Genomic DNA, 25003 nt, shown 5'->3' on the forward strand with positions numbered 1-25003 from the left:
AGGGGCAGGGCACAGGGGCCTACCCATGCAGGATCCAGCCCCAGCTCCCCCCCCCCCGGCCCTTTAAAGCCCTGGGAACCTCTCAAAGGGTTAAAGAGACAGAGCTCACAGTCCTAGAGAGGCACTGTGAAGGTGTCTGTGGGGGGGGGGACCTGGGAAAGCCATTGCTGCAGCAGCTGGGCAGGGAGAGACCTCCTGGTGAGGGGCTTTTCTCTCCTTGTGGGTCTGTGGGGGGAGAAGTGGGGGGGGGGCTGCAATGAAAGGCCCAAATCAGGGAATGGGGGGGAGAGAGGGAGAACCCCTTCCCCAATTCCGCCCTTGTGCTGACTTCTCCCTCTGGTTTTTCTCCTTCCTGCAGGATGCAACGGTGGCAGCGGCCGGGTCAGATTGGCACAGGGCATTCATGAGGACACAGGTAGATAGCTGTGCCACACACACACACACACGGGTTACGGCTGCCAGTGGGGGAATGGAAGGGGGGGGTAAGGCTGTCAGATACAGATTAAGAATCTCCTGGGGATAAAGGAACAGAGTCTGGGGAGACTCCAGGGAAGCTGATCTCAGTAATCTGGAGATGAGCTGGAATTCCAGGGGATCCCCAGTTCTCACCTGGAGGCTGGCACTCCTACAGGTAGATTTGGGGCAGGTAGTTGGTCTTCCCTGGATGCTGTTCCAACCCAATGCCTGGTGGAAGAGCTCCCTTTTGCAGGCCCTGTGGAACTGTTTTAGCTCCGTCAGGGTCCTGATCTCCGGGAGCTCATTTCACTGGGGGGGGGGGGCAGGACAGAGAAGGCTCTGGCCCTGGTTGAGGCTTCTGTGCCACAGGGCAGGTGGTCTCCCAGGGGGGAGGGCGTGGTTTGCCTTCAGGCAGGGTCAGGGACTCAGCGCCCCAGAATGTGTTTGCAGAGGTTGGGAAGAAGCAGTCCCAAGAAGGGGTGTCGGCAGGTGGTCCACCTTCCTTAGAAAATGGCTGGGAAAGGGAGAGAAACCCCTGTCCAAATGTCCTTGAGCTTTTCTAGATCAAGTCTAGCAACTTGAAATGTGTCCAGAGGTAAATATGGAGACGGGGTCATTCAAGGGAATTTGGGGCAGCAAAAAGCAGTTTTCTTGTCCACTTTCTTTCCTCCCTCCCAGGCAGCAGCAAAACAGGCATCCTTACCACCTTCTCTGCCATCTCCCTTGTGCGTTAAATGACAATAGATGCCATGCAGCTGACCCAGGTACTCTCTCTGTGTGTGTGTGAATGTTCCCCAGCAAAAACTTACCACTGCTTCTGAACCCACATTTAAACAATAAATCATTAAAACAGTAAAAACAAAATCCCAGGAAACAAACCCATATTTCCAAGCTGATGCTGAACCAGAACTCTGCTCTCTCAAAGCTGGCCTTGTCCCCTCTGGCTCCTCCCCACCAGAGTTCCTCAAGTGGAGATGTCGAGGATTGAACCTGGGACCTTCTGCAGGCCAAGCAGAAGCCCTGGCCTCCCCCCCCCCTCCTTAATGAGGCTGCCCTTCCTCATCCTTTCAGCTGGAGAGGCTGATCTTCTGCAGGGTCTCTGCCTCTGAACCATGACTTTCTACCAGGGAAACCAGGAGCCGTTGAGAGCTGCCCCTTTGGGGAGAGTGCAGCTCTTCCAGATCTTTCATTGGCCGGCAGCATGTCCACCTTCTGTACCCTTAGCTCCTTGGGCTGGATCCGTTTGTGTACCTTCTCCCAGCGCCTTTTAGGGACCTCCCCCATCTCTCTGTACTCCACTGGTGAGGAGAAGGAGAACTGGGGGTCGGCTCCCAGTTAGTGACTCCGGCCTCCGGGTTTCTGGACCATCTCTCCCAGCGTTCTCTTCTTCTTGCAGGGTCTGGTGCCCTTTGAGGAGGTGGCCGTGTACTTCACCCCGGGAGAGTGGGCCCTGCTGCACCCAGCCCAGAGGGCGCTCTACAAGCGAGTCATGCTGGAGAATTTTGGGAACGTGGCCTCTCTGGGTGAGGATCCTGTCCTCCTGGGTGGGCTGGCTCCTTCATGCTCTGAGGAGTGACTGTAAGGATCCCCAGTGCCAGCTCAATATGATCTGGTGCCATGAGTATGGCCAAGGATACAAGGGAACAGTTGCTCTACTTGGCATGGTGTCGTGGTTAAGAGCGGCAGCTTCTAATCTGGCCAGCTGGGCTTGATTCCCTGCTCCTCCCTATGCAGCCAGCTGGGTGCCCTTGGCCTAGTCACAGCCCTGATAGTGCTGTTAGGACCTAGCAGTCCTGTCAGAGTTCTCTCGCCTCACCCTACAGGGTGTCTGTTGTGGGGAGAGGAAGGGAAGGTGATTGTAAGCTCTTTTGAGACTCCTTTGGGCAATGAAAAGCGGGTCTTCTTCTAGTCACAGTTCTTGTAGAGCCGTACCCACAGAGCAGTTCCGTCAGAGCACTCTCAGCCTGACCTACCTCACAGGGTTCTTGAACACATGAGCAGGCACCAGAAGAGGGGCCAAGGGACACCTGGTCTGGAGAAGGCGGGCATTCTGGGCAAGGGCTGCCCTCCAGACGGGGCCTTGCCTTACCTGAGCTGAGTGGTGACAGTGGAGGGAACGCTGCTGGCTTCGTTCTCCGTTCAGCAGGGAGGAGACAGGCACACCACTGCCGATGCCGGCTGGATATTGGCCCCGTATCACACTCCACCATTAAGCCATGGAATTGAGAGCCAGTTTGGTGAAGTGGTTAAGAGTGGCAGCCTCTAATTTGGAGAGCCGGGTTTGATTCCCTACTCCTCCTCCACATGCAGCCAGCTGGGTGACCTTGGGCCAGTCCCAGTTCTCCCAGAGCTCTCTCAGCCCCACCTGCCTCAAAGGGTTTCTGTTGTGGGGAGAAAGGGAAAGGTGTTTGTGGGCCGCTTTGAGGCTCCCTTGGGTAGTAAAACATGGAGTACAAAAATCACCTCTTCTTCCTCCCCGCTTTTGTTATCTGCCTACGAGATATTTCTGGAGGGATACAGTCTAGATCAGGGGTAGTCAACCTGTGGTCCTCCAGATGTCCATGGACTACAATTCCCATGAGCCCCTGCCAGCTAATCCTGGTCTAGGTGACTGAGAATTGCTGGATTTATGTAGAACCATGGAACGATAATTTTGGGGTGTCTTTTTTCTTTCTTTCTGATAAAAGGCCCTCTGATTGCCAAACCAGCCCTCATAGCCTGGCTGGAAGAAGAGGAAGAAGAAGAGCCGTTTCTCCTGGCCTCTGCAGAAGTGGAGCGATGGGCAGGTAGCTGCCTAGATCTCTCTCCTGGGACTCTCTGCTGTCCGGGCTCCCGCTCAAGACTCCTCGAGGCCGCCTTGCCATAAAGAACCCATCCCCCCTGCGTCCTCCAGGAGATCCCACCCAGAAAGGCGGTGTATTCTGTGACCCACATTTCCAGGTTCATGAGCTGATCTGTGCCTGGGTAGAGATTCACGGGCTTTTTCTTATACCTTCTCACAGCCCTTCTTCTTTTTTGTAAATACACTTTTCATTTTTTTAGGAAACTACGTAAGTAAAGATTCATTTTGCGTATGATGTTTGTGATGTAGTCTGGAGATCTGAGGTTTGTCTAGCAGCCAGGCAAGGGGCTTGCAGAGATGGCTGCCATTGCCTCCCTCCGAACCGTGAGCCCCAGTGTACCCCCGAGGTGCTCTGCCATGGCCTGCCTCTGTGCCCTGGCCCCTCGTGTTCCCCGGAGGAACTCCCACCCCAATCCGTGGAGGTTCAGGGCCAACCTAGCTTAGCCCCCAAGTTCTGGCAAGGTTGGGCTTGCTGGGGCCATCCAGGTAAAGGTGTGAAGGAGATACAGAAATGAAAAGGGGATTGCAAGTCAGAAACACAATTACGCAGTAATGATGCGAAGAATTATGCATGAAACAAATAGCATTTCTCCCCAATGCCCCCTCCACAATTTTCAAAACACTGTCCACAAAATGTAGTAATACCCATTTCTACTGAGGTACATTTATATTCAACATTTTGGATTTCACATTCCATAAGTAACCCGTTTTACATACCCTTTCGATCTTATGCTCATTTGATATTATGATGTTCTTAGATTATTTTGCCCCTTCTACCTACCGTGCTTGTGCATATTCACATGTGTTCCATGTACAATTTTCACACTGCTTCCCACCTTGTCCATCTCTGACCTTCTGGCAGCCCTCCTGACCTCCAGCTCACCTTGGAGAAGGGTCACGTTCCTCATAACAGTCAGGAGGAAAAGCTATTCCCTAATTTAGTTCAGTCCCTGATTTCAGACTCTGTTATTTTTGCTGTGTTCACACCAGAATTCTCTTTTTTTTCCAGTGGGGCAGACACAGGAGTCTCTGAATAAAATGGAAGAGCATCAGGAGAAGGAGGAAGAAGATTCGTATCCAGAAATAGAAGAGAAGGGCGGATCTTGCACAACACTACAGAAGGAAAACCAGAAGTACAAAGGAAGGAGCAATTTCCCTTTCTTTCAGGGTGATGAATTTCCACTGGTTCAAAAAATACACAAAGGAGACAATTGGAATAAGCATAGTGTCAGAGGAAAAGAGATTTCTGGAAGCCTCACTATTAACATAGATTTGAGCACCCATGATGGACAGAAAAAATTTAAATGCTTTCAGTGTGGAAAAAGTTTCGGAAGGAAACATAATCTTAATGTCCATCAAAGAATCCACACAGGAGAGAAACCCTACAAATGCCTGCAGTGTGGGAAGAGCTTCAGTGAGAGTGGAAAGCTGAGCTTACACCAACGAACTCACACAGGGGAGAAACCATATAAATGCCTGGAATGTGGAAACAGCTTTGGACGTAAAGATAACCTAATGTCCCATCAAAGAGTTCATATGGGAGAGAAAAGAGAAAAGTGCCTGGAATGTGGGAAAACCTTCAGTCATGCTGGGCATCTTATTTCCCATCAAAGAATTCACTCAGGGGAGAAACCATATAAATGCCGGGCGTGTGGCAAAAGTTTCACCCACAGTGGAAGCCTTAGTTCCCATCAGAGAATTCACACGGGGGAGAAGAAATATACATGCCTGGAATGTGGGAAAAGCTTCAATCAGAGTGGAAGCCTTACTTACCACCAGAGAATTCACACAGGAGAAAAACCATATACATGCCTGGAATGTGGGAAAAGCTTCAGTCAGAATGGAAGCCTTACTTCCCATCAAAGAATTCACACAGGGGAGAAACCATATGCATGCCAGGATTGTGGAAAAAGCTTCAGTCAGAATGCACACCTTACTTACCATCAGAGAATTCACACAGGGGAGAAACCGTACCAATGCCTAGAGTGTGGAAAAACCTTCACTCACAGTGGAAGCCTTACTTCCCATCAAAGGATTCACATATGGGAGAAAAAATAGAAATGTATGACGCATGGGGAAAGTTTTAGTAACAGAAGAAAAGTTGGGTTTTATACCCTGCTTTTCACTACCTGAAGGAGTTGCCTTCCCTTCCTTTCCCCACAACTAACACCCTGTGATGCAGGTGAGACTGTGAGAGCTCTAAGAGAACTGCTATTTGGGAACATATCTAACAGGACTGTGACTAGTCCAAGGTCATCCAGCTGGCTGCATGTGGAGGAGTGGGGAATCAAATCCATCTCTTCCAAATTAGAGGCCCCCACTCTTAACCACTATACCAAGCTGGCTCTCAAGATTTCTACCTACAGTGTGGAAAAAGCTTCAGTTGGGACTGGAAATGCTCCCTGCCCTCAAAGAATTTACCATGAAGAGAAAAGGCCTTGAGTGTGGGAAAGTTCCAGCCACATTGGACACCTTACTTGCCATCAAAGAATTCATCGAGGACCCCTTGCTCCCCCCCCCCTTGCAGATTTCTTGGCAGTGTGGAAAGCAAACTGGATTAGAGCATTAGAGAGCGATGCAATAAAAGAATGCAGTTCCTGTCACAATAAAAGATGTGTCTGCCTGCTTGTCTCTCTGCAGACAGGGCTAGGATGCTCAAACGGACCCCCTTCTTCACAGTGTGGATGGGAGTCACTGTGCGAAAGATGCAGGGAGCCAAACCCTCTGGCTGGGCCGTGTCCACCATCCCCCCCCCCCCCCCGGCTGCTTGGAGGGGAGCAGAAGTTTTCTAGGAAGAAGGCAGGAAGGGCAAGCAGCACCGACACGGAGGGTGGGAAACGGCCGCTTCCGTGCAAAACAAAGTGGGCTTGACCACTTCCCTGACATTTCAGAGGCTGAAACCTCACTCAGGCTTCGAGGAACCCCCAAAGTGGCACAATTATGCAGGATTTGGTTGGGGAGCAGAGCTGTGGAAAAGGCCCCCCAGGGCCCCCCTTCTCCTTCCTTCCAGGCTCATCATTGGCCATTTTGGGAGGGGGGGGGCAGGTCGACATGGCCATAAATGTTTAACATTTTTAAAGAAAATAACACGCACACCCCATTTGAGGAAGCCTTCCAGGGCCGTCAAGAATCCAGAGGGCTTCGTGACCCCTTGCTGAGAAAGGCCGGCTAGGAATGTCAGGCCAGCTTGAAGGAGAGCCAGCAATGGATCCCCAACCTGCCCCTAAAGGATGTGGGCAAATTTAGGGCCAGGCCCACCTGCCCAGCTTAAACTACCTTGCAGGGCTGTTGCCGTGAGGAAAAAATGGATAAGAAACTAATTTTACATCCTTGTTTATAATCTTACATCCTTCTGCACTGGAGGACAAGGCAGGACGGACAGGGCGGGGTCCCTTATTTAAGAACTTTGTGTGTGTGTTGGGGGTGGGGGATTTTCCTAAACTGTCTGAGTCAATATAGTATAGCGGTTTGTCTAAGACCTAAAGAGACCCGGGTTCAAATCCCTGCTCTGGCGACACAACTGCTGACTTCCATTCCAACGTATCTGAGGCAGTGTGTGTGTCCACGAAAGCTCATAAACCTTGACTAAAGCTTATTTGATCTCCGAGGTGCCACGGGACTTGAATGGTGTCCTGCTGCTCCAGACCCAGGCCTGAATCAGCTCCCAGCCTGCATTGGCCTCCAGCGATTCCCCCGCTTGCCTCGTCTCCTGCTTTTCTCTGAGGAGCTACTCCAGAGACTTGCCTGTCACAGCTCCACACCCCGGAGTGATGGCGCTCGCAAAACGGCGCTCTTCTCCCCCCCCCCCCCGCCAGCATGCTTCTGAGAGGGACAGGCGTGGCGTGTTCCAGATATCAGGCTCCAAACAGTCAAATTGTGAGAACATTTTAATGAATGAATAAACAAGAATACAAATGGTCTCTTCAGGGATTCAGGCGGAGCAAGGTTAGAAAGAAAAGGTGAAGCCGCACAGTCCCTTTTCCTCACTGATCCTAGACGATGTTGAATTAGAACAGGCTAGCAGGACTCGAAGAGCCTCTTGTGGCGCAGGGTGGTAAGGCAGCAGACATGCAGTCTGAAAGCTCTGCCCAGGAGGCTGGGAGTTCAATCCCAGCAGCCGGCTCAAGGTTGACTCAGCCTTCCATCCTTCCGAGGTCGGTAAAATGAGGACCCAGCTTGCTGCTGGGGGGTAAACGGTCATGACCGGGGAAGGCACTGGCAAACCACCCCGTATTGAGTCTGCCATGAAAACGCTGGAGGGCGTCACCCCAAGGGTCAGACATGACCCGGTGCTTGCACAGGGGAGACCTTGACCTAGCGGTACTTGAAGCTGCTTCGTTAAGTTAGTTCTTATCCCAGGAGCTGCTCCACATTGTCTCCTGCCAGGAGGACTGTCCATAAAGGCTTAGTCCTTCCTGGCTTGTGGCCAGCCAAGGAGCAAAGCAAGATGGAGGAGCCTCTTCTGCAGCCAGAGAGTTTTTAAAATCAGCCCAGGAGAATCCGCCTTCCCTGCAGCGTTTCTGCTCGGCAGATGTAAGCTCTGAGGTCTCACGGACTTGGTGCCGCTGGTTCAAGGCCCATTCCTCTCCTCCCTGCCGGCCTGCAGTTTCTCCACACGTGGATTTTGCCTGAACGAATTCACATAAAATCAGAGTCCAGCAGCACCTTTAAGGCCAACAAAGATTTATTCCCACCTTGAACTCTGATTTTATTGTGCTACTTCAGACCAGCATGGCTGCCCATTTGAATCCATGATTCCGTATAGTTCAAAAGAGAATAGGTATCTTTTCTATGCAAGGATCAGTTTGTTTGTTTTTTTATAGCAGAGGCCACTTTGAAAATACAATGACTCCAGTCCTGGTAAACATTCCCTGTGATCCCTCACACAACCTCTGTTGTTTAGTTAAAAAAAAACACACACACAAACCAGAATAGTAGTAGAAAAAGAGTAAAGGCATACAAAAATAATTAAAAGAGGACATTTAAAGAACAAGACCTTTTCAAGGAAGAAAGAATAGACGTGGAATTTGGTTCCCCCCCCCCTTTGCCCTGTAAGGGTCTTCTGCGTTCAGGAAGCTACCTAGAAAAGGCTGCTGAACATTAGAAGTAATCCAGATGTAAAAGCACACAAGTGCTCCATTCAACATCTGCGGAAGGCAAAGCCATGCCATCACAATCCAAGTGGGTCTTTGCCATCTTGCACAGTGAAATCCAGCTGCAACATGCACTGAAAGGGTGTTATTTAGTATGTGGGGAAGCAACCTGAGTATTCAGTCCCAACATGAAAGGTGGGCTATACAAGAAGCCATTCATTAAGAGAGTGTTGTGGCGCAGAGTGGTAAGGCAGCCGCCTGAAAGCTTTGCCCATGAGGTTGGGAGTTCGATCCCAGCAGCCGGCTCAAGGTTGACTCAGCCTTCCATCCTTCCGAGGTCGGTAAAATGAGTACCCAGCTTGCTGCTGGGGGGTAAACGGTCATGACTGGGGAAGGCACTGGCAAACCACCCCGTATTGAGTCTGCCATGAAAACGCTAGAGGGCGTCACCCCAAGGGTCAGATATGACTCGGTGCTTGCACAGGGGATACCTTTACCTTTTACCTTTACAGCTATATCTACTACTTGGATGTGAAAGGCCTTGAAGAAATACAGACCAATGGGGGGAAGGGGAATTATCCCTTGGTCAATACCTTTAGGATGCTTAGGGCTGATCCTGCGTTGAGCAGGGGGTTGGACTAGATGGCCTCTATGGCCCCTTCCAACTCTATGATTCTGTGATTCTAGAGCTTCAACGCATCTGAGGGTTCCTGTGCTGAGAGGCCAAATGGGGACCCTTGAGGTCACAGACCCCCACCGTGGTGCCCCCTCCAACTCCTGCCCTGGTCCCTGCCAAGTGATTTTTTAAAACCGATGAAGCCAGGTGGGGATTTTGCTCATAAGGACGTCGGACTGGCTATATAGATTTTAAGAAGTCAATGCAGGATCAGCCTAAATCGTCTTCACTGTGCCACTGAACATAAAATGTTGTATGCAATACATTTTTTATGGTATGTTAATTTAAAGAGGCTTTTGCCTGAACTGTTGGAAGAATAAATGCAGATTGTAGCAGAGCAGGAGGGCCTCACCCCACCCTGGAACACAGAACTTCCCGGCCACTCAACAGGTAAGCAAGGAATTGGCCTGTCTGCAGTTACGGGTCTGCAGCAGTTATGGAGCAGTGCCCTTAATCATGCTGGCGGGCGGGACACGGGCAAGAATTCCACGCTGGTCAAGACCCAGGTAAGAATGGACTTTTTAAAGACTCCTCCATGAAAGAATTGGTTCACACAATGAGTTTGGTTGGTGAGAGGACAGAATGGTCTTGTCATTTGACTTTTGCTCTACAGCAAGCTAGGACAGTGGTCCTCCAGAAAACCAAGAGGTGCAGATTCACCAAAGGCCGAACGCCGGTCTCTGGAATGAATTCTTAGGTGCGAATTGAGGTGTGTGGTCCGGCTGAAACTCTTCCCACACTCCAGGCATTTAAATGGTCTCTCTCCTGTGTGGATTCTCTTATGCAAAGTAAGGGTTTCGCAATGGCTGAAGCTTTTCCCACACGCCAGGCATTTAAACGGCTTCTCCCCTGTGTGAGTTCTCTGATGTCTAAGAAGGTTTGCACTCCGACTGAAGCTTTTCCCACAGTCTAAACATATGAATGGTTTCTCCCCGGTGTGCAGTCTCTGATGAGAAGTGAGGTTCGTGCTCCGGCTGAAACTCTTCCCGCACTCCAAGCATATAAATGGTTTCTCCCCTGTGTGCAGTCTCTGATGACTGGTGAGCCGTGCAGAACAAACAAAACTCTTTCCGCACTCCAAACATATGTATGGTTTCTTCCCAGTGTGGATGCTTTGGTGTAAGGATAGACTTGTGTTCACACTGAAACTCATTCCACACTCCAGACATACGTATGGTTTTTCCCCTGTGTGAATTCTCTGATGGTAAGTTAGATTTGCACTTCGACTGAAACTCTTTCCGCACTCTGAGCATGTGTACGGTTTCTCTCCTGTGTGGATTTTTTGATGTGACGCTAAATGTGTACTACGATTGAAGCTTTTCCCGCAGTCTGAGCACTGATACGGTTTTTCCCCTGCGTGAATTCTTTCGTGAGATGTTAGGTCGGTTCTCTGTTTGAAGCCTTTCCCACACTCTGAGCATTTATATGGTTTATCCCCTGAGTGGACTCTCTGGTGGGAAGTCAGGGTCGTCCTCTGACTGAAACTCTTCCCACACTCCAGGCAGGTAAATGGTTTCTCCCCAGTGTGGATCCTCAGATGGGCTATGAGGTTATGACCCCAGTTGAAGCTCTTCCCACATACTGTGCAAATATACGGTTTATCCCCAGTGTGGATTCTGAGGTGTCTAGTAAGCCTTTCCTTCCAACGGAAACTCTTTCCGCACTCTGAGCATTCGTACGGTTTCTCTTCCGTGTGGGTTCTATAATGCCCAGTAAGTTTTTCTCTCCGACTGAAGCTCTTTCCACACTCCAGGCATGAGTAGGGTTTCTCCCCTGTGTGGATTCTCAGATGGGACATGAGGCTGTAGTTCCAGATAAAGGTTTTCCCACACTCTGGGCATTTATGGGGCTTTTCGCCAGCGTGGATTTTCCAGTGGGAACTTAAACTGGATTTCCAGCTGAAGTTTTTCCCACATATGGGGCACTGCTGCTTGTTCTTGCCTTGGCCCGTCGTTTCTTGGACTGCGATTGCACAGAATCTGTCTCCCTGAGAAGCAGGCGGTTCATTTGCCTTCTCCTGCTCTGAGCTGGTTCCTGTTCCATGCTGCAGCCGGGGTGCTTCTTCCGACATTATCCCGTCCGGATCTCCTTTGCTCTCGCACTCCCACAAAGAACCTGGTGAGATGAAGGGAGGAAAGTGGCAGGATCAGAGACAGAGCCTTACACAATGGCTTTTGTGGGAAGAATAAGATAATTTTATCTACCAATCTATCCATCCATTGGATTAATTTATGAATTTATATCTTGCACCTTCACCTGGCAGCCATTTAAACAAAGCCGCTGACCAGGGGACCTCGTACCACTCAGCTGTCAAATTTAAATGGCTGGCTCCAACAGCTGAACTAGCCACAAGTCTGAAAAATGTTTGGGGAAGGTGCCTTCCCCAAACATTGGTTTGCAAACTCTGAACCAGCCCAAGTTCAGGCCAAACTTCAGATCATTAACCAGTTTGCACCGATCCCTGTCTGTAAGGTGCCTCCAGTCCCTTAAGAAGGTAAAAGGAATGATTCGCACAATCCACCAGTCCACTGAAGAATTTCCCCAAATCCAAAGCATTCAAAGGAACTCCTACCAGCCGTGTCCTCTCCCTCTCCTCCTGCTTCCGCTCTTCTGCTCTCTTCCAGCCAGGCGATGAGGTCAGGCTTGGACACTTCCAGTTCACCTGCAAGGGCCAAAGAGGGAGGAAATCAAAGCTGTATGAGTAGCCTCTGCCCTTGGCAGCCGTAGGGGTGCCCCAAGACTCTTTGAGCAGGAGTCCCACTCGGCACACGGCGGCTTCAGGGGAGTTCAGCCTCCACCCCTCAGGAATGGCCCTCCCTCACAGGGGCAATTCCAAGGCAGCTCAGTTCTTTGGTCCGTCCTCAGATTCAAGGCAAAGAAAGGGATCCTCACCCAGAGAGGCCAAGGCCTCATAATTCTCCAGCATGACTTCCTCATACAAAGCTCTCTGGCCCGGATCCAGCAGCGCCCACTCGTCCTCCGTGAAGCAAACAGCCACCTCCTCGAAGGACATGCGACTCTGAAGGGAGAAGGGAAACGTCCCCTTGTTGACTGAGAAGGAGGCGGCGACCACAACATCATGCATGGGAGAGAGAAGGCAGAGAAAGAGGGACTTTTCTTCCTTGCTCCCAATACAAGAACCCCCGGATGCTCTATGAAATGAAAGACCAGGAGGCTTAGGACAGCTCAAAGGAAGTCTTTCTTCACCCAAAGAGTGATTAGAAAAGGCTATTTCCTGCTGCAGAAAGTGGTGGCGGCTGCAGGTTTAGCTTCAAGAAGGGATTGGATGGAGTATTCTACCCGGGGCAGAGATGCTCTGTATGTTTGGTTAGTTGGAGGGCTTCTGGAGTTCTGGCCCCGCTGGTGGACCTCCTCAAGGCACCTGGATTTGGCCCCTGTGTGACACAGAGGGTTGGACTAGATGAGCCCTTGGCCTGATCCAACATGGCTTCTCTTATGTTCTTAAGTCTGGGGCAGGGATGCTCTGTCTTCTTGGTGCTTGTAGGGGGGTGGAGTGGGAGGTCTTCTGGGGTTCTGGCCCTGCAGGTGGACCTCCTGGTGGCACCAGGGTTTTGGCCAAAGTGTGACACAGAGTGCTACATGTGGAGGAGTGGGGAATCCAACCCAGTTCTCCAGACTGAAGTCTGCTGCTCTTAACCCCTATACCACACTGGATCTCAAAGGAGACAGAGAGGGACAGAATCCATCTCTTGACCAGCTTAGTTCCTCTGTCCAGCATGCTCCCCCCACTACCTTTCTTGCAATGGGGCCAGAACTCACCCTTCCCCATATTATCCTCACAACAACCCTGCAAAGTAGATTAGACTGAGGGATCAGGACTGGTAAAGGATCACCCTGTAAGGGTGGGGGACCAATCCCCTAGCATGGTACACGACCCTCCACTCCTCAAAAATCTCCCCTATTGTTGCCAGAATCGGACCTGGAGCTTGCCCAGAAGGGGCCAGAAACCACACAAATGCTGCCTTTTGCCCAGGTTTGCCAGCTCTGGGTTAGGAAAGATCTGGAGACTTGCGGGTGGGGTTGGGGGGGAGATGGGAGTGGGCGGGATTTGGGGCAGGCTGGGACCTCAGTGCAGGATCATGCAGTGGACCCCACCCTCCAGAGGAGTCATTTTCTCCAGGGAAACGCATCTCTGTTGCTTAAAGATGAGTCTCCAGGGGGGACTGACCTCTGCAGTCCAGGAGATCTCCTGGTCCCCCCGGGGGACTGGCATCCCTAGGCCCCCCAAGCACGGGGAAGAAGGCAACTCCCCCTGCAGGGTCTGCTCACCTGCCGCCCTGCCCGGGCGTGGCTTCCCTCGGGGGGGGGCTTCCTCTGCGCGGGGGGGGGCTGTGCTCCATCTCCTGCAGGTGGGGTTGCCAACCTCCAGGCGGGGCCTGGAGGAATGGGGGGGTCCTCCGGGCTTCGTCTGTGTGGCCTTGGCTCGAACCCCGCGAGGTCTTGGGTCTTCCTCAGAAGCCCCCCCCGAGCCCCTCCGTGGGCCGAGGGCGAGCAAGGGTTAAGTCCGCCGAGGGGGCCGCCTAGAGAGGTCCGGGGGGGGGGGGCTCCTTCCGGCCTCCAGCCCCCCCCCTTCCTCCCTGCAAGCAAGAAGCCCCAGCAAGGGCGGGGAGTGGGGGGCGGTGAGTGAAGCCCGGGAGGGGCCGCAGAGAGCAGGGCTGCTGGGGAGGGCGGACTCTGGCGGGGTGCCATCCTCCAGGGGGGGCCGGGGGATGCCCTGGAATGGGAGCTCCTCTCCCGGGGCCAGAGATCAGAGCAGGGCTGCTGGGGAGGCGGACTCTGGCGGGGTGCCAGCCTCCAGGGGGGGCCGGGGGATGCCCTGGAATGGGAGCTCCTCTCCCGGGGCCAGAGATCAGAGCAGGGGCTGCTGGGGAGGGCGGACTCTGGCGGGGTGCCATCCTCCAGGGGGGGCCGGGGGATGCCCTGGAATGGGAGCTCCTCTCCCGGGGCCAGAGATCAGAGCAGGGCTGCTGGGGAGGGCGGACTCTGGCGGGGTGCCATCCTCCAGGGGGGGCCGGGGGATGCCCTGGAATGGGAGCTCCTCTCCCGGGGCCAGAGATCAGAGCAGGGCTGCTGGGGAGAGCGGACTCTGGCGGGGTGCCATCCTCCAGGGGGGGCCGGGGGATGCCCTGGAATGGGAGCTCCTCTCCCGGGGCCAGAGATCAGAGCAGGGCTGCTGGGGAGGGCGGACTCTGGCGGGGTGCCATCCTCCAGGGGGGGGCGGGGGATGCCCTGGAATGGGAGCTCCTCTCCCGGGGCCAGAGATCAGAGCAGGGGCTGCTGGGGAGGGCGGACTCTGGCGGGGTGCCATCCTCCAGGGGGGGCCGGGGGATGCCCTGGAATGGGAGCTCCTCTCCCGGGGCCAGAGATCAGAGCAGGGGCTGCTGGGGAGGGCGGACTCTGGCGGGGTGCCATCCTCCAGGGGGGGGCGGGGGATGCCCTTGAATGGGAGCTCCTCTCCCGGGGCCAGAGATCAGAGCAGGGTTGCTGGGGAGGGCGGACTCTGGCGGGGTGCCATCCTCCAGGGGGGGCCGGGGGATGCCCTTGAATGGGAGCTCCTCTCCCGGGGCCAGAGATCAGAGCAGGGGCTGCTGGGGAGGGCGGACTCTGGCGGGGTGCCATCCTCCAGGGGGGGCCGGGGGATGCCCTGGAATGGGAGCTCCTCTCCCGGGGCCAGAGATCAGAGCAGGGTTGCTGGGGAGGGCGGACTCTGGCGGTGTGCCATCCTCCAGGGGGGGCCGGGGGGGGGCCCTGGAATGGGAGCTCCTCTCCTGGGGCCAGAGATCAGAGCAGGGCTGCTGGGGAGGGCGGACTGGGGTGCCACCCTGGATAGAGAGGCTCCGGCCCCGACCCCTGGGGAGGGGAGGCATTGTGCGGGGCCCCAGGGAGCCCGGGGCCCTTGGCACGTGGTCCATGAATAAGCTGGCTCAAACTCCACTGAAAGCCCTTCTGCCCCAAATCCCACCCACTCCTGGCTCCTCCCCCAAAGTCTCCAGGGTGGCCACCCCAGAGTTGGCAACCCCAGGTTCCCCCTTGTTGATTCTGCTTGGCGGTCTGGGGTCTTCAAAGGCCATTTAAATGACCTGACTGATAATAATTCCAGTGCTGATTTGTTAGGGCAAAGGACAGAAAGGAAATGGCCCCGTATTTCTTTAACTCAAACAATGAAAGGAGATGCCGTGTTGTTGTTGTTAGGTGCGAAGTCATGTCCGACCCATCGCGACCCCCTGGACAATGATCCTCCAGGCCTTCCTGTCCTCTACCATTCCCCGGAGTCCATTTAAGTTTGCTGTGATGACCCCGTTAATCTTTCCTGGCCTTGTAGAAGGGGGATTTGGGCAGGGGACACTCCCAAAGGTGGCAGGGAGGCTCGTGGGGCTGCTGTGGGACATTCTGGGGAATATTTGGGGCCAACAACATGGCAGCCAAGCTCATCCGGCCTCTGGAGAAATGGGTAGCCTCGTTTGTGTGCCGTTCCAGTCCCCGGCCCTCAAAGAGGGTATTCTAGCCCTGGGAAAGGGGCCACTAACATGATGAAGGGAGCAGAAGCCCATTCCTATAAGAAAAGGTGAAAGAGGTTAGAGGGGGTGACCTGACAGAGGCTTACATAATAATGGATAGAGATAGAGAAGGCAGAGTCTCACCATGGGAGAACTCATGGGCACTCAGACACCCGGCCGTGACTGAACAATGCGATCTCCCCAGTGTTGTTATTCATGTTGTGTTGTAATTGTTACTGTTAGATTGTGATGTTCTACTGAAAAATATATAATGTTATAGATTGTTATAATATTCCATGCAAATTTATGAAGTGTTCCATGTAAACTGCCCAGAGCCGTAAAGAATGGGCGATATAAAAATCCAAGTAAATAAATAAAGAAAGAAAACTGATGAGCAAGAAGTCTTGAGTAGATTGAAGGAAGTATTTGCACACCTAAAGGGTCATTAAGGCGGGCACGCTGGTCTTGCTGCAGGAATTGGTGGTGGCTACAAGCACAGACTGCATCAACTGGGGAGGAGTGGATCAGAGCAGAGGCCCATGGGTGGCTCCTGGCCGTGAGGTATAGATGGGACCCTCTCGTCTGGAACACGGTTGCTCTGTCTTCTCGGTGGACTGGATGGGCCCTTGGCCTGACTCAGCGTGGCTGGGGCAGTGATGCTCTGTGTGTGTGGTACCACGCTGTGGGAGGTCTCCTGGAGTTCTGGCCCCGCTGGTGGACCTTCTGGCGGCACCTACCTGCCGTGTGCCTGCCAGCAACACGGTCACATTACTGAACAAGTGTGTCCCCTCCCCCCACACACACTCACAAAGAGGAAACTTTGGTCCTGCAGGGAAATTCCCAGGTGCCTCACCTTTCCTACCTCACCTTAACGTCCCAGTTACCTCATCTTAACTACCCCACCTTTCAGATGGTGGGCAAAAAGTGCTTGCATGTTAAGGGGGAGAGGAAACGCTGGGAGGCGACAACTTGTCTTTGAGAAAAGACTTTTCTTCTTCCAGTCCCCAGTGGTATTGAAGAAAGAGGCCCGGCATTTCCACGAGGGAGACGTATCCGTGCAGAATCCCAGCCCAAAAGCTCTGGAAGGGGGAGGCAAGCTGGAGGACTCTGAGAGAACGGCCTCTTTGGGTAAGAATGTGTGTGTGTGTTTTCTGAGTTTTACCGAATGCACACCCCTAGTGCTGACAAGGCGGTTCTTCCTACTTCCTTCTCTCCTTCCCACTCACCCATCCACCTGATATCTGCCCCCCTCTTTGTCTATTTTGAAAATTTTATTTACAGTGTTTAGATCCTGCCTAAGCAACGTACATCACACTCCATTCCTCTGTTTTATCCCCACAACGACCCTGTTAGGTAGGTAGGATGAAATTCATCTAGTGAGTTTCCGTGGCAGAGTAGGGATCTGAACCTGGGCCTCCCATATTCTACTCTGAAACTCTAATCACTGCATAACACTGGTTAATGTGGGGTGGTTGCTGTTGAATGGTAGCAAGCAGCTAGTTCTGGATCATGCAAGTTGCCCAGTAGTGGCTGTTGGGGCTGGCCACAATTTGTCCTCGCTTAAAGGCCAAGATAGGCGTAGAAAGGGCTCTGCCCCCTGCATTTTACTGACAGAAACCAAGGCTTGTAGGCTGCTGGTACTGTTGTGGTTGCTTTGGCAACAGCCGTGGGAGCTTTCATTTCTTAAAGCCACAGGTGCTGCTTCATATAATTTGAAGTGTTTTTTCAATCATGTTTTTTGTTTTTAGATTTCATATTCACAAGGGCCTTTTCAGGTTTGTAGAAAGATTTGTCTTATTAATGGCTCCAGTGTCTAGCTATAGTTATCCACACAGCCACATAGTCGGGAAAACCCACAACAGCCAGTTAACTCTGGCCATGAAAGTCTTTAATCATTCATGCATCTGCATCTGCTTATCCCGTCAGCCGCTGGACAAATCTGTGAAGACAGCAGAGTATCCCGTGGGGTTTCATTGGGCAGGATCAAAGGAGAGGAGGAGGCTCTTGGGAATCAAGGGGAATTGAGGGAAGAGGAAGAAAGCCAAGCCCCCAACTGGAATATGAAATCCCTTGCTGACTGCACCAGTGACGTCCAAGCAGGTGGGATCTCGGTCCAACCCAACAGCCACACAGGAGCAAAAAGGAACGGGTGCCCCACATGTGGGAAAACATTCAGTTCTAAATCGAACCTGAACGCACACTGCAAAATCCACAGCGCAGAGAAACCATACAAGTGCCTGGAATGTGAGAAGAGCTTCAGCGATGGGAAAAGCCTTACCTTGCATCAAAGAGTCCACACGGGAGAGAAACCCTATAAATGCCTGGAGTGCGGAAAGAGCTTCAGCCGGAGCACAACCCTCACCACTCATCAGAGAATCCACAGGGGTGAAAGGCCTTACAAGTGCGTGGACTGTGGGAAAAGCTTCAGCGACAGCACCAGCCTCAGCTCTCACCAGAGGATCCACACCGGCGAAAAACCATTTCACTGCTTGGAGTGTGGAAAGAACTTTGCTTATAGCGCGAGCCTGACTACGCACCAAAGAATCCACACGGGAGAGAAACCTTATCAGTGCTTGGCGTGTGGGAAAAGCTTCAGTGACAGCACCAGCCTCAGCTCCCATCAGAGAATTCACACGGGAGAGAAACCGTTCAAATGCTCCGAGTGCGGGAAGAGGTTCAGCGAGAGCACAAAGCTGACTTCGCATCAAAGAACCCACGCCGGGGAAAAACCGTATAACTGCTTGGAGTGTGGGAAGAGGTTTGCTTATAGCGCAACTCTGAGCAGGCATCAAAGAATCCACACAGGGGAGAAGCCGTATAAATGCCAGGAGTGTGGGAAGAGCTGCCGGGATAACGCAAGCCTTCGGTCACATCAGAGGATCCACACTGGGGAGAAGCCATATAAATGTTCCGAGTGCGGGAAGAGCTTCAATCAGAGCTCACACCTGACTGTGCATCAGAGAATTCACTCGGGTGACAAGCCATATAAATGCCTGCAGTGCGGCAAGAGTTTCAGCAACACCACCCACCTCAGCTCCCACGAGAGAATTCACACCCAGGAGAAACCGTACAGTTGCTCAGAATGCGGGAAGCGCTTCCGGTCCAGCACGGCTCTGACTTCGCACCAGAGGATTCACACTGGAGAGAAACCATACAAATGCCTGGCGTGTGGGAAAAGCTTCCACAATACCACCCACCTGAATTCCCACGAAAGGATCCACACAGGGGAGAAGCCCTTCCATTGCTTGGATTGCGGGAAGCGCTTCCGGTGGAACAGAGCCCTCACGTCACACCAGAAGATCCACACGGGAGAGAAGCCGTACCGGTGCCTGGAGTGCGGAAAGAGCTTCAGGTGGAGCGCTCACTTTACTGCCCATCGAAAAATGCACACTGTGAAGACGTCAGGAAATGAATGAATGAATATTATTTTATTTGTATACTGCCCTATCCTGTTCGCTCAGGGCGGTGGACAATATTTTGAAACCATACAGCATAAGATAAAACGGTGACAATAAAACAACCATCCTTCTTTAAAACCACCTCCTTATGTTGAGCTTCGTCAGATTTGGAGGGGTCCCATGTTGCAGGTGGGGAGGCCAACATCCCATGACTTCAGTGCCTGGTCTCAGCCATAGGCCTGGCGGAACAGCTCAGTTCTGCAGGGCTTCTGGAATGGTGCAGAGTCCTGGGGGGATATGGTCTTTTCAGGGAGAGTGTCCCACCAGGCTTGGGCCAAGGCCAAAAAGACCCTGGCCCTGATTGAGGCCAGTTTTATCTCCAGGGACCCTCAGCAGATTCAACTGCCTGATCTTAATGCTCCTTGTGGAAGATTTGTCATAGGAGCTTGTATGGCAACTTTCACTGACCAGTGAAGATTTTTTGCTGGACACGGAAGATGTAACCAATTTGTTTTGGAAGCAATTCAGGGAGGGCTCTAATTTTGTAGTGTGTTTTATATCCAGCCCTTTGATCAATGATATCAGGTTGGTTTAGATGGTTCTTATTTCTTCCATATTATCCTCACAACAGTCCTGTGAGGTAGGCTAGGCTGGCCCTGATCCAGCCCAAGGGTCACTCTGTAGGTTTCGCGGCAAACAGGGATTTTAAGCTTGGCCCCTCTTGCCCTGGCCCATCATCACAAAGGTCGTCTAACCCATGACTCTTCCAGTTAAACACTGGAGAACCCTGAAAATGCTCAGCCAGCACCTGACTCTTTTGTGTGGCCTCCGCATAGCGTTAATTGAGGATGGAGTTGAAGAAAACATTAAAAAGCTACAGGATTCATTGAGTCCCGTAGCATCTTTAAGATAGCCAGCATGGTGTAGTGGCTAGCAGTGGCGGCCTCTAATCTGGAGGACCAGGTTTGATTCCCCCACTCCTCCTTCCCTGCAGCCAGCTGAGTTCTTTCAGAGCTGTTCTTACAGATCAGTTCTGTCAGAGCGCTCTCAGCTCCTATACCTCACAGGACGTCTGTTATGGGAAGAGAATCATAGAATCGTAGAGTTAGAAAGATCAGCTTAAAAGCATCTATGAGAAGTACCTGTCCAACTGCTGCTTAAAGGCCACCAGTAAGAGGAAGGGAAAGGTTTCTTTTTGTAAGCTGCTTTGGGACTCCATCAGGTAGTGAAAAGCAGGGTGTTCTTCTTGAAGGTCCCACTGGACTCAAACTTAGTTCTGACGCTTCGGACTAACATGGCTACCCACATGAACCTATTCACATGAAATGAAACCTTAACAGTGCAATCCTTAATAAAGTTATTCCTTCTACGGCTGTTGAAGTGTAAGCGTGTAAGTCTGTTTAGGATTGTTTTTTAAAATGTACACTCAGAAATGTGGAAACCCCCTCTTCTGCTCCCCCCCCTCAAACAGGCCATTTATCACAGCTTCAGTCTTTGATATCCGGAATTCGCCAAGTGTTTTAGGTCAAGGCTTCTTTGCTTACAGGAAGTGGAATCACACAGGTTCTCTAGCCTTGCTGTTAGGTGCAGAGGTTGGAGCATCTTTGCACCAGTCTCTTTAGCCAGAGAATCCAGCCTCCATGATTTCGCACTAAAATGACGGCAGGCTGGACCAGGGGTAGTCAAACTGCGGCCCTCCAGATTTTCTGGCAGGGGCTCATGGGAATTGTAGTCCGTGGACATCTGGAGGGCCGCAGATGTCTGCTTAGTTCCCATGGAATGAATCAGTGAACCAAAAGGCGCATTTTATCTTTGCAATCTTCTGTATTAATTATTAAGCAGATGAAAATGTTGCATTGCTCTACCCACCACACTACTCCAGAAAGATTCAAGGGGAAAACGTTTTCTAAGTGAGTTGACTAACAGCTCATGGGATCTAGATTTATTTTTGCTATCCTATACATGATTAGTTTTTTTAAGGATTACTTTTTCTTGGGGCTTATATTCGCAGCATGTTGACCCGTTTATTATTTGCACTTCAGGACAGCGTCAGGAGCACCGTGCAACATGTAAGCCTGCCGCTGTTTCCCCTCAGGGTGAGGAAGAGGTGACCGTGACCTTCCTAACCTTCCCCCACCTCAGGCTTTCTCGGCCAGGGCTGCAGGGAGCTCTGGGGCTTCTTGGGGGCCCTGCAGGGGTTTCCTGAAGGAGTTGCAATGGAGAGCAGCGGCATACAAATTTGAAAATAAACAAACAAACAAAGGGAAGGCCGCGCGAGAAGCGTTCTTCCCTTGCCAGCCTCGAGGGGGTCTCAAGCGGCGCCCCCGAGCCCAGGGGACCTTTTAGGACCCCCCAGACCCATCCCGGGCGGGAGCTTCCCTCTAAAGGGGCCCCTGGCTCCGGCGCTGCCTCCTTCCGGTGCCCAGGCAGGCACTTCCGGTTTCCTGGGCCCTCCCCTCCCGGGCGGGGAGACCCAGAGGACTTGTTTGCCAGGGAACCGGAAGAGGGTCGCCGGGCCCCTCCTCTTCCGCCCGCAGCTGGGGGGGGAGGAGCCGCGCTCGGGAGGTGAGCCCCGGGTAGCCCCGCCCGCGCCTTTAGACGCCGCTCGAGGGGGGGGGGGGCTGCAGAAGCCTCCGCGATCGCTGGGGGTGCCAGCCTCCAGGCGGGGACGGGGGATCCCCCGGAATGACCGAGAATCTCCAGCCAAAGGAGACCAGTCTGTCCCCCGCCCCGGAGGAAAGGGCTGCTCGGGAGGGGGGACTTCTATGCAGGGATGCCAGCCTCCAGGCGGGGACGGGGGATCCCCCGGAATAGCCCCTCCTCTCCAGGCTGCAGAGATCTGGGATGTGAGTGTCCTGCATGGTGCAGGGGGTTGGACTAGATGACCCACGGGGTCCCTTCCAGCTCTAGGATTCTATCCATTCCCTCGCCCCCCCCCCCCGGAGGACAGGGCTGCTCGGGAGGGTGGCCCTGCACCCCACTGACGTCCCCGTCCTCCCCAGGCGCCTTCCCGAAATCTCCAGGCTTCCCCCCCCCCTTGATCTGGCAGCCCTGTTCTCCCGAGCAACGCCAGGAGGGGCCCGATCCCTTCTGCTCCCCGTGAGATTCCAGCTGGATCCTGCAGAGGAGGCCTCTGGAGCGCCGCTTCCTGGCAAGGCCCCGGTTGCTGGCGGACAGAAAGAGCCCTGGGAGTAGGTGGGGGTCCGATGGGGCCCTCTGGCCCTGGCTGTGCAGCAGAGCCCTGCAGAGACCCAGGCAAGAGGCAGATGCCCAGTGGACGGGGGGGGGGGGGTCACTTTCCTAGAAAATGTTCTTAATCACATCTTCTGGGTTTTCAGCCTTTTTAGCCACTCTTATGGAGGCATTCTCTTTCCTTTTCGATGGCTTCGTACCCGTTTTTAAACTCCTGTCATTCTCCTCTCCTCTGTTCTATCCTGACAGCGACCCTGCCCAGTGGGTCTGGCTGAAGGTGTGTGGCTGGATCCCGGATTCTCTCCCTCTTGGGCTGGAGTGGAAAAGGCTGCCATGGATGCTGCCCAGGTAAGGGAGGAGTCCTCCGGGAGGGGCAGGCAGAGCACTTTAGGCTCCTCCTCCTTGTTTACGGGGCCTGAATTTGCCTTTGAAATAAAGCAGGAGTACTAGCTGGACTGCCTGTGTGATATGGAAAAATATGAAATCTTAGTTTATGTTTATGGTGGCCTGTTTCGACCTCAAGGAATCCCAGAAGTGATGTCAGCTGGCCCTCCCTTAGATGAGCAGAGCATACATCGGCAGGAGAAACATTTGTGTTTAATGTTAGATTCAACAGAAATTTTTATGTACTTGATGGTTCTCTCTCAGGCATGCCTGGATCCTTTGAACTGTACTGTGTTCCTCTTTTAAAGTGGATCCTTTAATTTTTAAGAAATGACCTCTTTTTGTAAAATCATTCCCTTTTCTTGCTTACTGGGAGCTTTTGCTGTATATTTATTTTGTCTGATGACATCTGCATGTGACAAAGTGGGCTCTGACTCGGCATCTGGCCACGTTTGGCTCTCTAAGGTGGCTGGTTGGCAGCTCTGAAACCAGATGCTGGTTGAGACAGACCTCGGGTTGGATCCAGCAGAGCTCCTCCTTTTTCCTTGTCACTCACAGTACTTAACGTTAGGAAGGTGTGCGCTGGCCTTCCAGAGGAACTGGCTGGCCACCATGTGAGACAGGAGGCTGGACTCGGTGGACCTTTACTGGGCTGATCCAGCAGGGCTCTTCTTAGGTTCTTACATAAAGATGCTCATTGACACTCAACAGAGGACAGGCAGAATTTTTCTTTTAAAGGTGGGAAACAATCAGGTAACAAATGTCTGAGAATCTGGGCTGGCAGAGTTTCTGGGCCCTTTAAAGATCAGCCTCCGTTTTCGTCTAGGAAAGAGCCGTTTTTGCGCTTAGTTTAATGTTCTTTGTGATTTATTCTCCCAAGCTCCTGCTTTAAATATTTGATGAGCTCTTTCCCATTGTTTTGGGGAGGGGCTATGGATCGGGGAAGAGCCCCTCTGCTTGGCATGCGGAAGGTCCCGGATTCAATCCCCGGCATCTCCAGTTTAAAAAGGGGGTGATGGGAACGGCCTTTCTCGGCCCTGAGCCGCAGAGCTGCTGGCAGGCTGGGACTAGACAAGACTGGCCTTGCCAACTGTTCCAACAGGGAAATAGCCGGGGGGCTCCCCTTCGTTTCGCCCTCCAGGGGATGAGCAGAAGTCTTTGTGCTGAGAAGCAAATTGTTCTGGGGAATAATGTGGTGGCATTTCTTTCCAGAGGATGGTGACCTCTGAGGCGGTGGCCGCGTGTTTCACAGAGGGAGGACCGGCTCGAGGCCCCCTTGCCAGGAACGTGGCCCCTCTTGGTATGGATCCCTTTGCTCCTCGTCGGAATTTGACGACGCTTTCTGTGGCTGCTGGGCAGGGATTTCCTGGGCAAGATCCGCTAGTGGTAGTAGTGACATTTCAGTGCTCAGCTATCTGCAATTAAATAATCTTTCCACAGCTGAGATGAGAAAGAAAGGGAAATGAAGGAAAATGACATGTCAAGAAACTGTCACTAGCGGAAGGAAGGAAAATAGCTACCAAATTTTTATTCGTTATTCATAGGTTTACCTAGCGAGACAGTCTTGTAAATGGCAAAATGGTCCTTAGATGGGGAATGCGAAATGCATAGCTCAGTGTGGAATGTTCTCAGTGTGCTGCACAATGCACACATGTGCAGTAAGAATGGGAAGCCAGTGGCGCTTAGCTCCAAGTAGACGGGTTAAAATATTCGGGACAATGGGTGGGAAATGTTGACACTGGAAATGCCAGCTTGGTGTAGTGGTTAAGAGTGGCAGCTTCTGATTTGGTGAGCTCCCCCACGTGCAGCCAGCTGGGTGACCTTGGGCTAGTCACAGCACTGATAAAGCTGTTCTGACCAAGCAGCAATATCAGGGCTCTCCCCACCTCACCTCCCTCATGGGGTGTCTGTTGTGGGGAGAGGAAGAAGAAGAGTTGGTTCTTATATGCTGCTTTTCTCTACCCGAAGGAGTCTCAAAGGAGCTTACTGTTGACTTCTCTTTCTGTAAGCCACTTTCAGACTCCTTTGGGTAGAGAAAAGCAGCATAAAATGATCAACTCTTCTTCAGTAATCTCAGGGCTCTCTCAGCCTCCCCTCCCTCACAGGGTGTCTGTTGTGGGGAGAGGAAAGGGAAGGCGACTGCAAGACGCTTTGAGACTCCTTTGGGTAGAGAAAAGCGACATATAAGAACCAGATCTTCTTCTCCTTCTTCAGTAATCTCAGGGCTCTCTCAGCCTCACCCACCTCACAGGGTGTCTGTTGTGGGGAGAGGAAAGGGAAGGCGACTGTAAGACACTTTGAGACTCCTTTGGGTAGAGAAGCAGTATACAGGAGACACTGTTTCTCAGGCAGCAGCAGATGTTTTGCCTTGGGAGCACTGAGATTCCATTCCCCGCCCCTCTTTCTCTCTCTTTGGGGCTTCCACGGGAATTTGGAGGCCTGTT

At 52.6% G+C, this 25003-nt stretch overlaps 3 protein-coding genes across 9 annotated transcripts in view; 2 read left to right on the forward strand and 1 right to left on the reverse strand.

Moving 5' to 3' along the window:
• Positions 1 to 20356, forward strand: LOC143834161 (uncharacterized). Its single transcript, XM_077330765.1, is given in 8 exon segments — positions 1 to 198; positions 359 to 415; positions 1135 to 1220; positions 1853 to 1979; positions 3144 to 3242; positions 4308 to 5403; positions 11516 to 11530; positions 17711 to 20356. Coding segments are annotated over 6 exon segments (2658 nt in total). The 5' UTR covers positions 1 to 198; positions 359 to 415; positions 1135 to 1190; the 3' UTR covers positions 19002 to 20356.
• LOC143834022 (uncharacterized) overlaps positions 9570 to 25003 on the reverse strand; it is a 30726-nt gene continuing 15292 nt past the window's right edge. The window contains exons 1-4 of one of the 4 annotated variants that reach the window (XM_077330519.1): positions 13358 to 13457; positions 11960 to 12086; positions 11640 to 11729; positions 9570 to 11182 (exon numbers count right to left, since the gene is read on the reverse strand). In XM_077330519.1, coding sequence (XP_077186634.1) covers positions 9675 to 11182; positions 11640 to 11729; positions 11960 to 12080 — 1719 coding nt within the window. In that variant the 5' untranslated portion in view covers positions 12081 to 12086; positions 13358 to 13457 and the 3' untranslated portion in view covers positions 9570 to 9674. Of the gene's footprint in view, positions 11183 to 11522; positions 11535 to 11639; positions 11730 to 11959; positions 12243 to 13357; positions 13458 to 25003 lie in introns of those variants that run through there. The other 3 variants (XM_077330521.1, XM_077330518.1, XM_077330522.1) reach the window with 3 other exon arrangements.
• The window catches only part of LOC143833977 (uncharacterized), a 14645-nt gene continuing 3244 nt past the window's right edge, over positions 13603 to 25003 (forward strand). Inside the window, exons 1-4 of one of the 4 annotated variants that reach the window (XM_077330392.1) lie at positions 13603 to 13707; positions 16587 to 16713; positions 22425 to 22523; positions 23772 to 23859. In XM_077330392.1, the coding sequence (XP_077186507.1) occupies positions 22509 to 22523; positions 23772 to 23859 (103 nt within the window). In that variant the 5' untranslated portion in view covers positions 13603 to 13707; positions 16587 to 16713; positions 22425 to 22508. The other 3 variants (XM_077330394.1, XM_077330393.1, XM_077330391.1) reach the window with 3 other exon arrangements.

This window comes from Paroedura picta, chromosome 3 (assembly GCF_049243985.1).
Source record: "Paroedura picta isolate Pp20150507F chromosome 3, Ppicta_v3.0, whole genome shotgun sequence".
Classification (NCBI taxonomy): Eukaryota; Metazoa; Chordata; class Lepidosauria; order Squamata; family Gekkonidae; genus Paroedura; species Paroedura picta.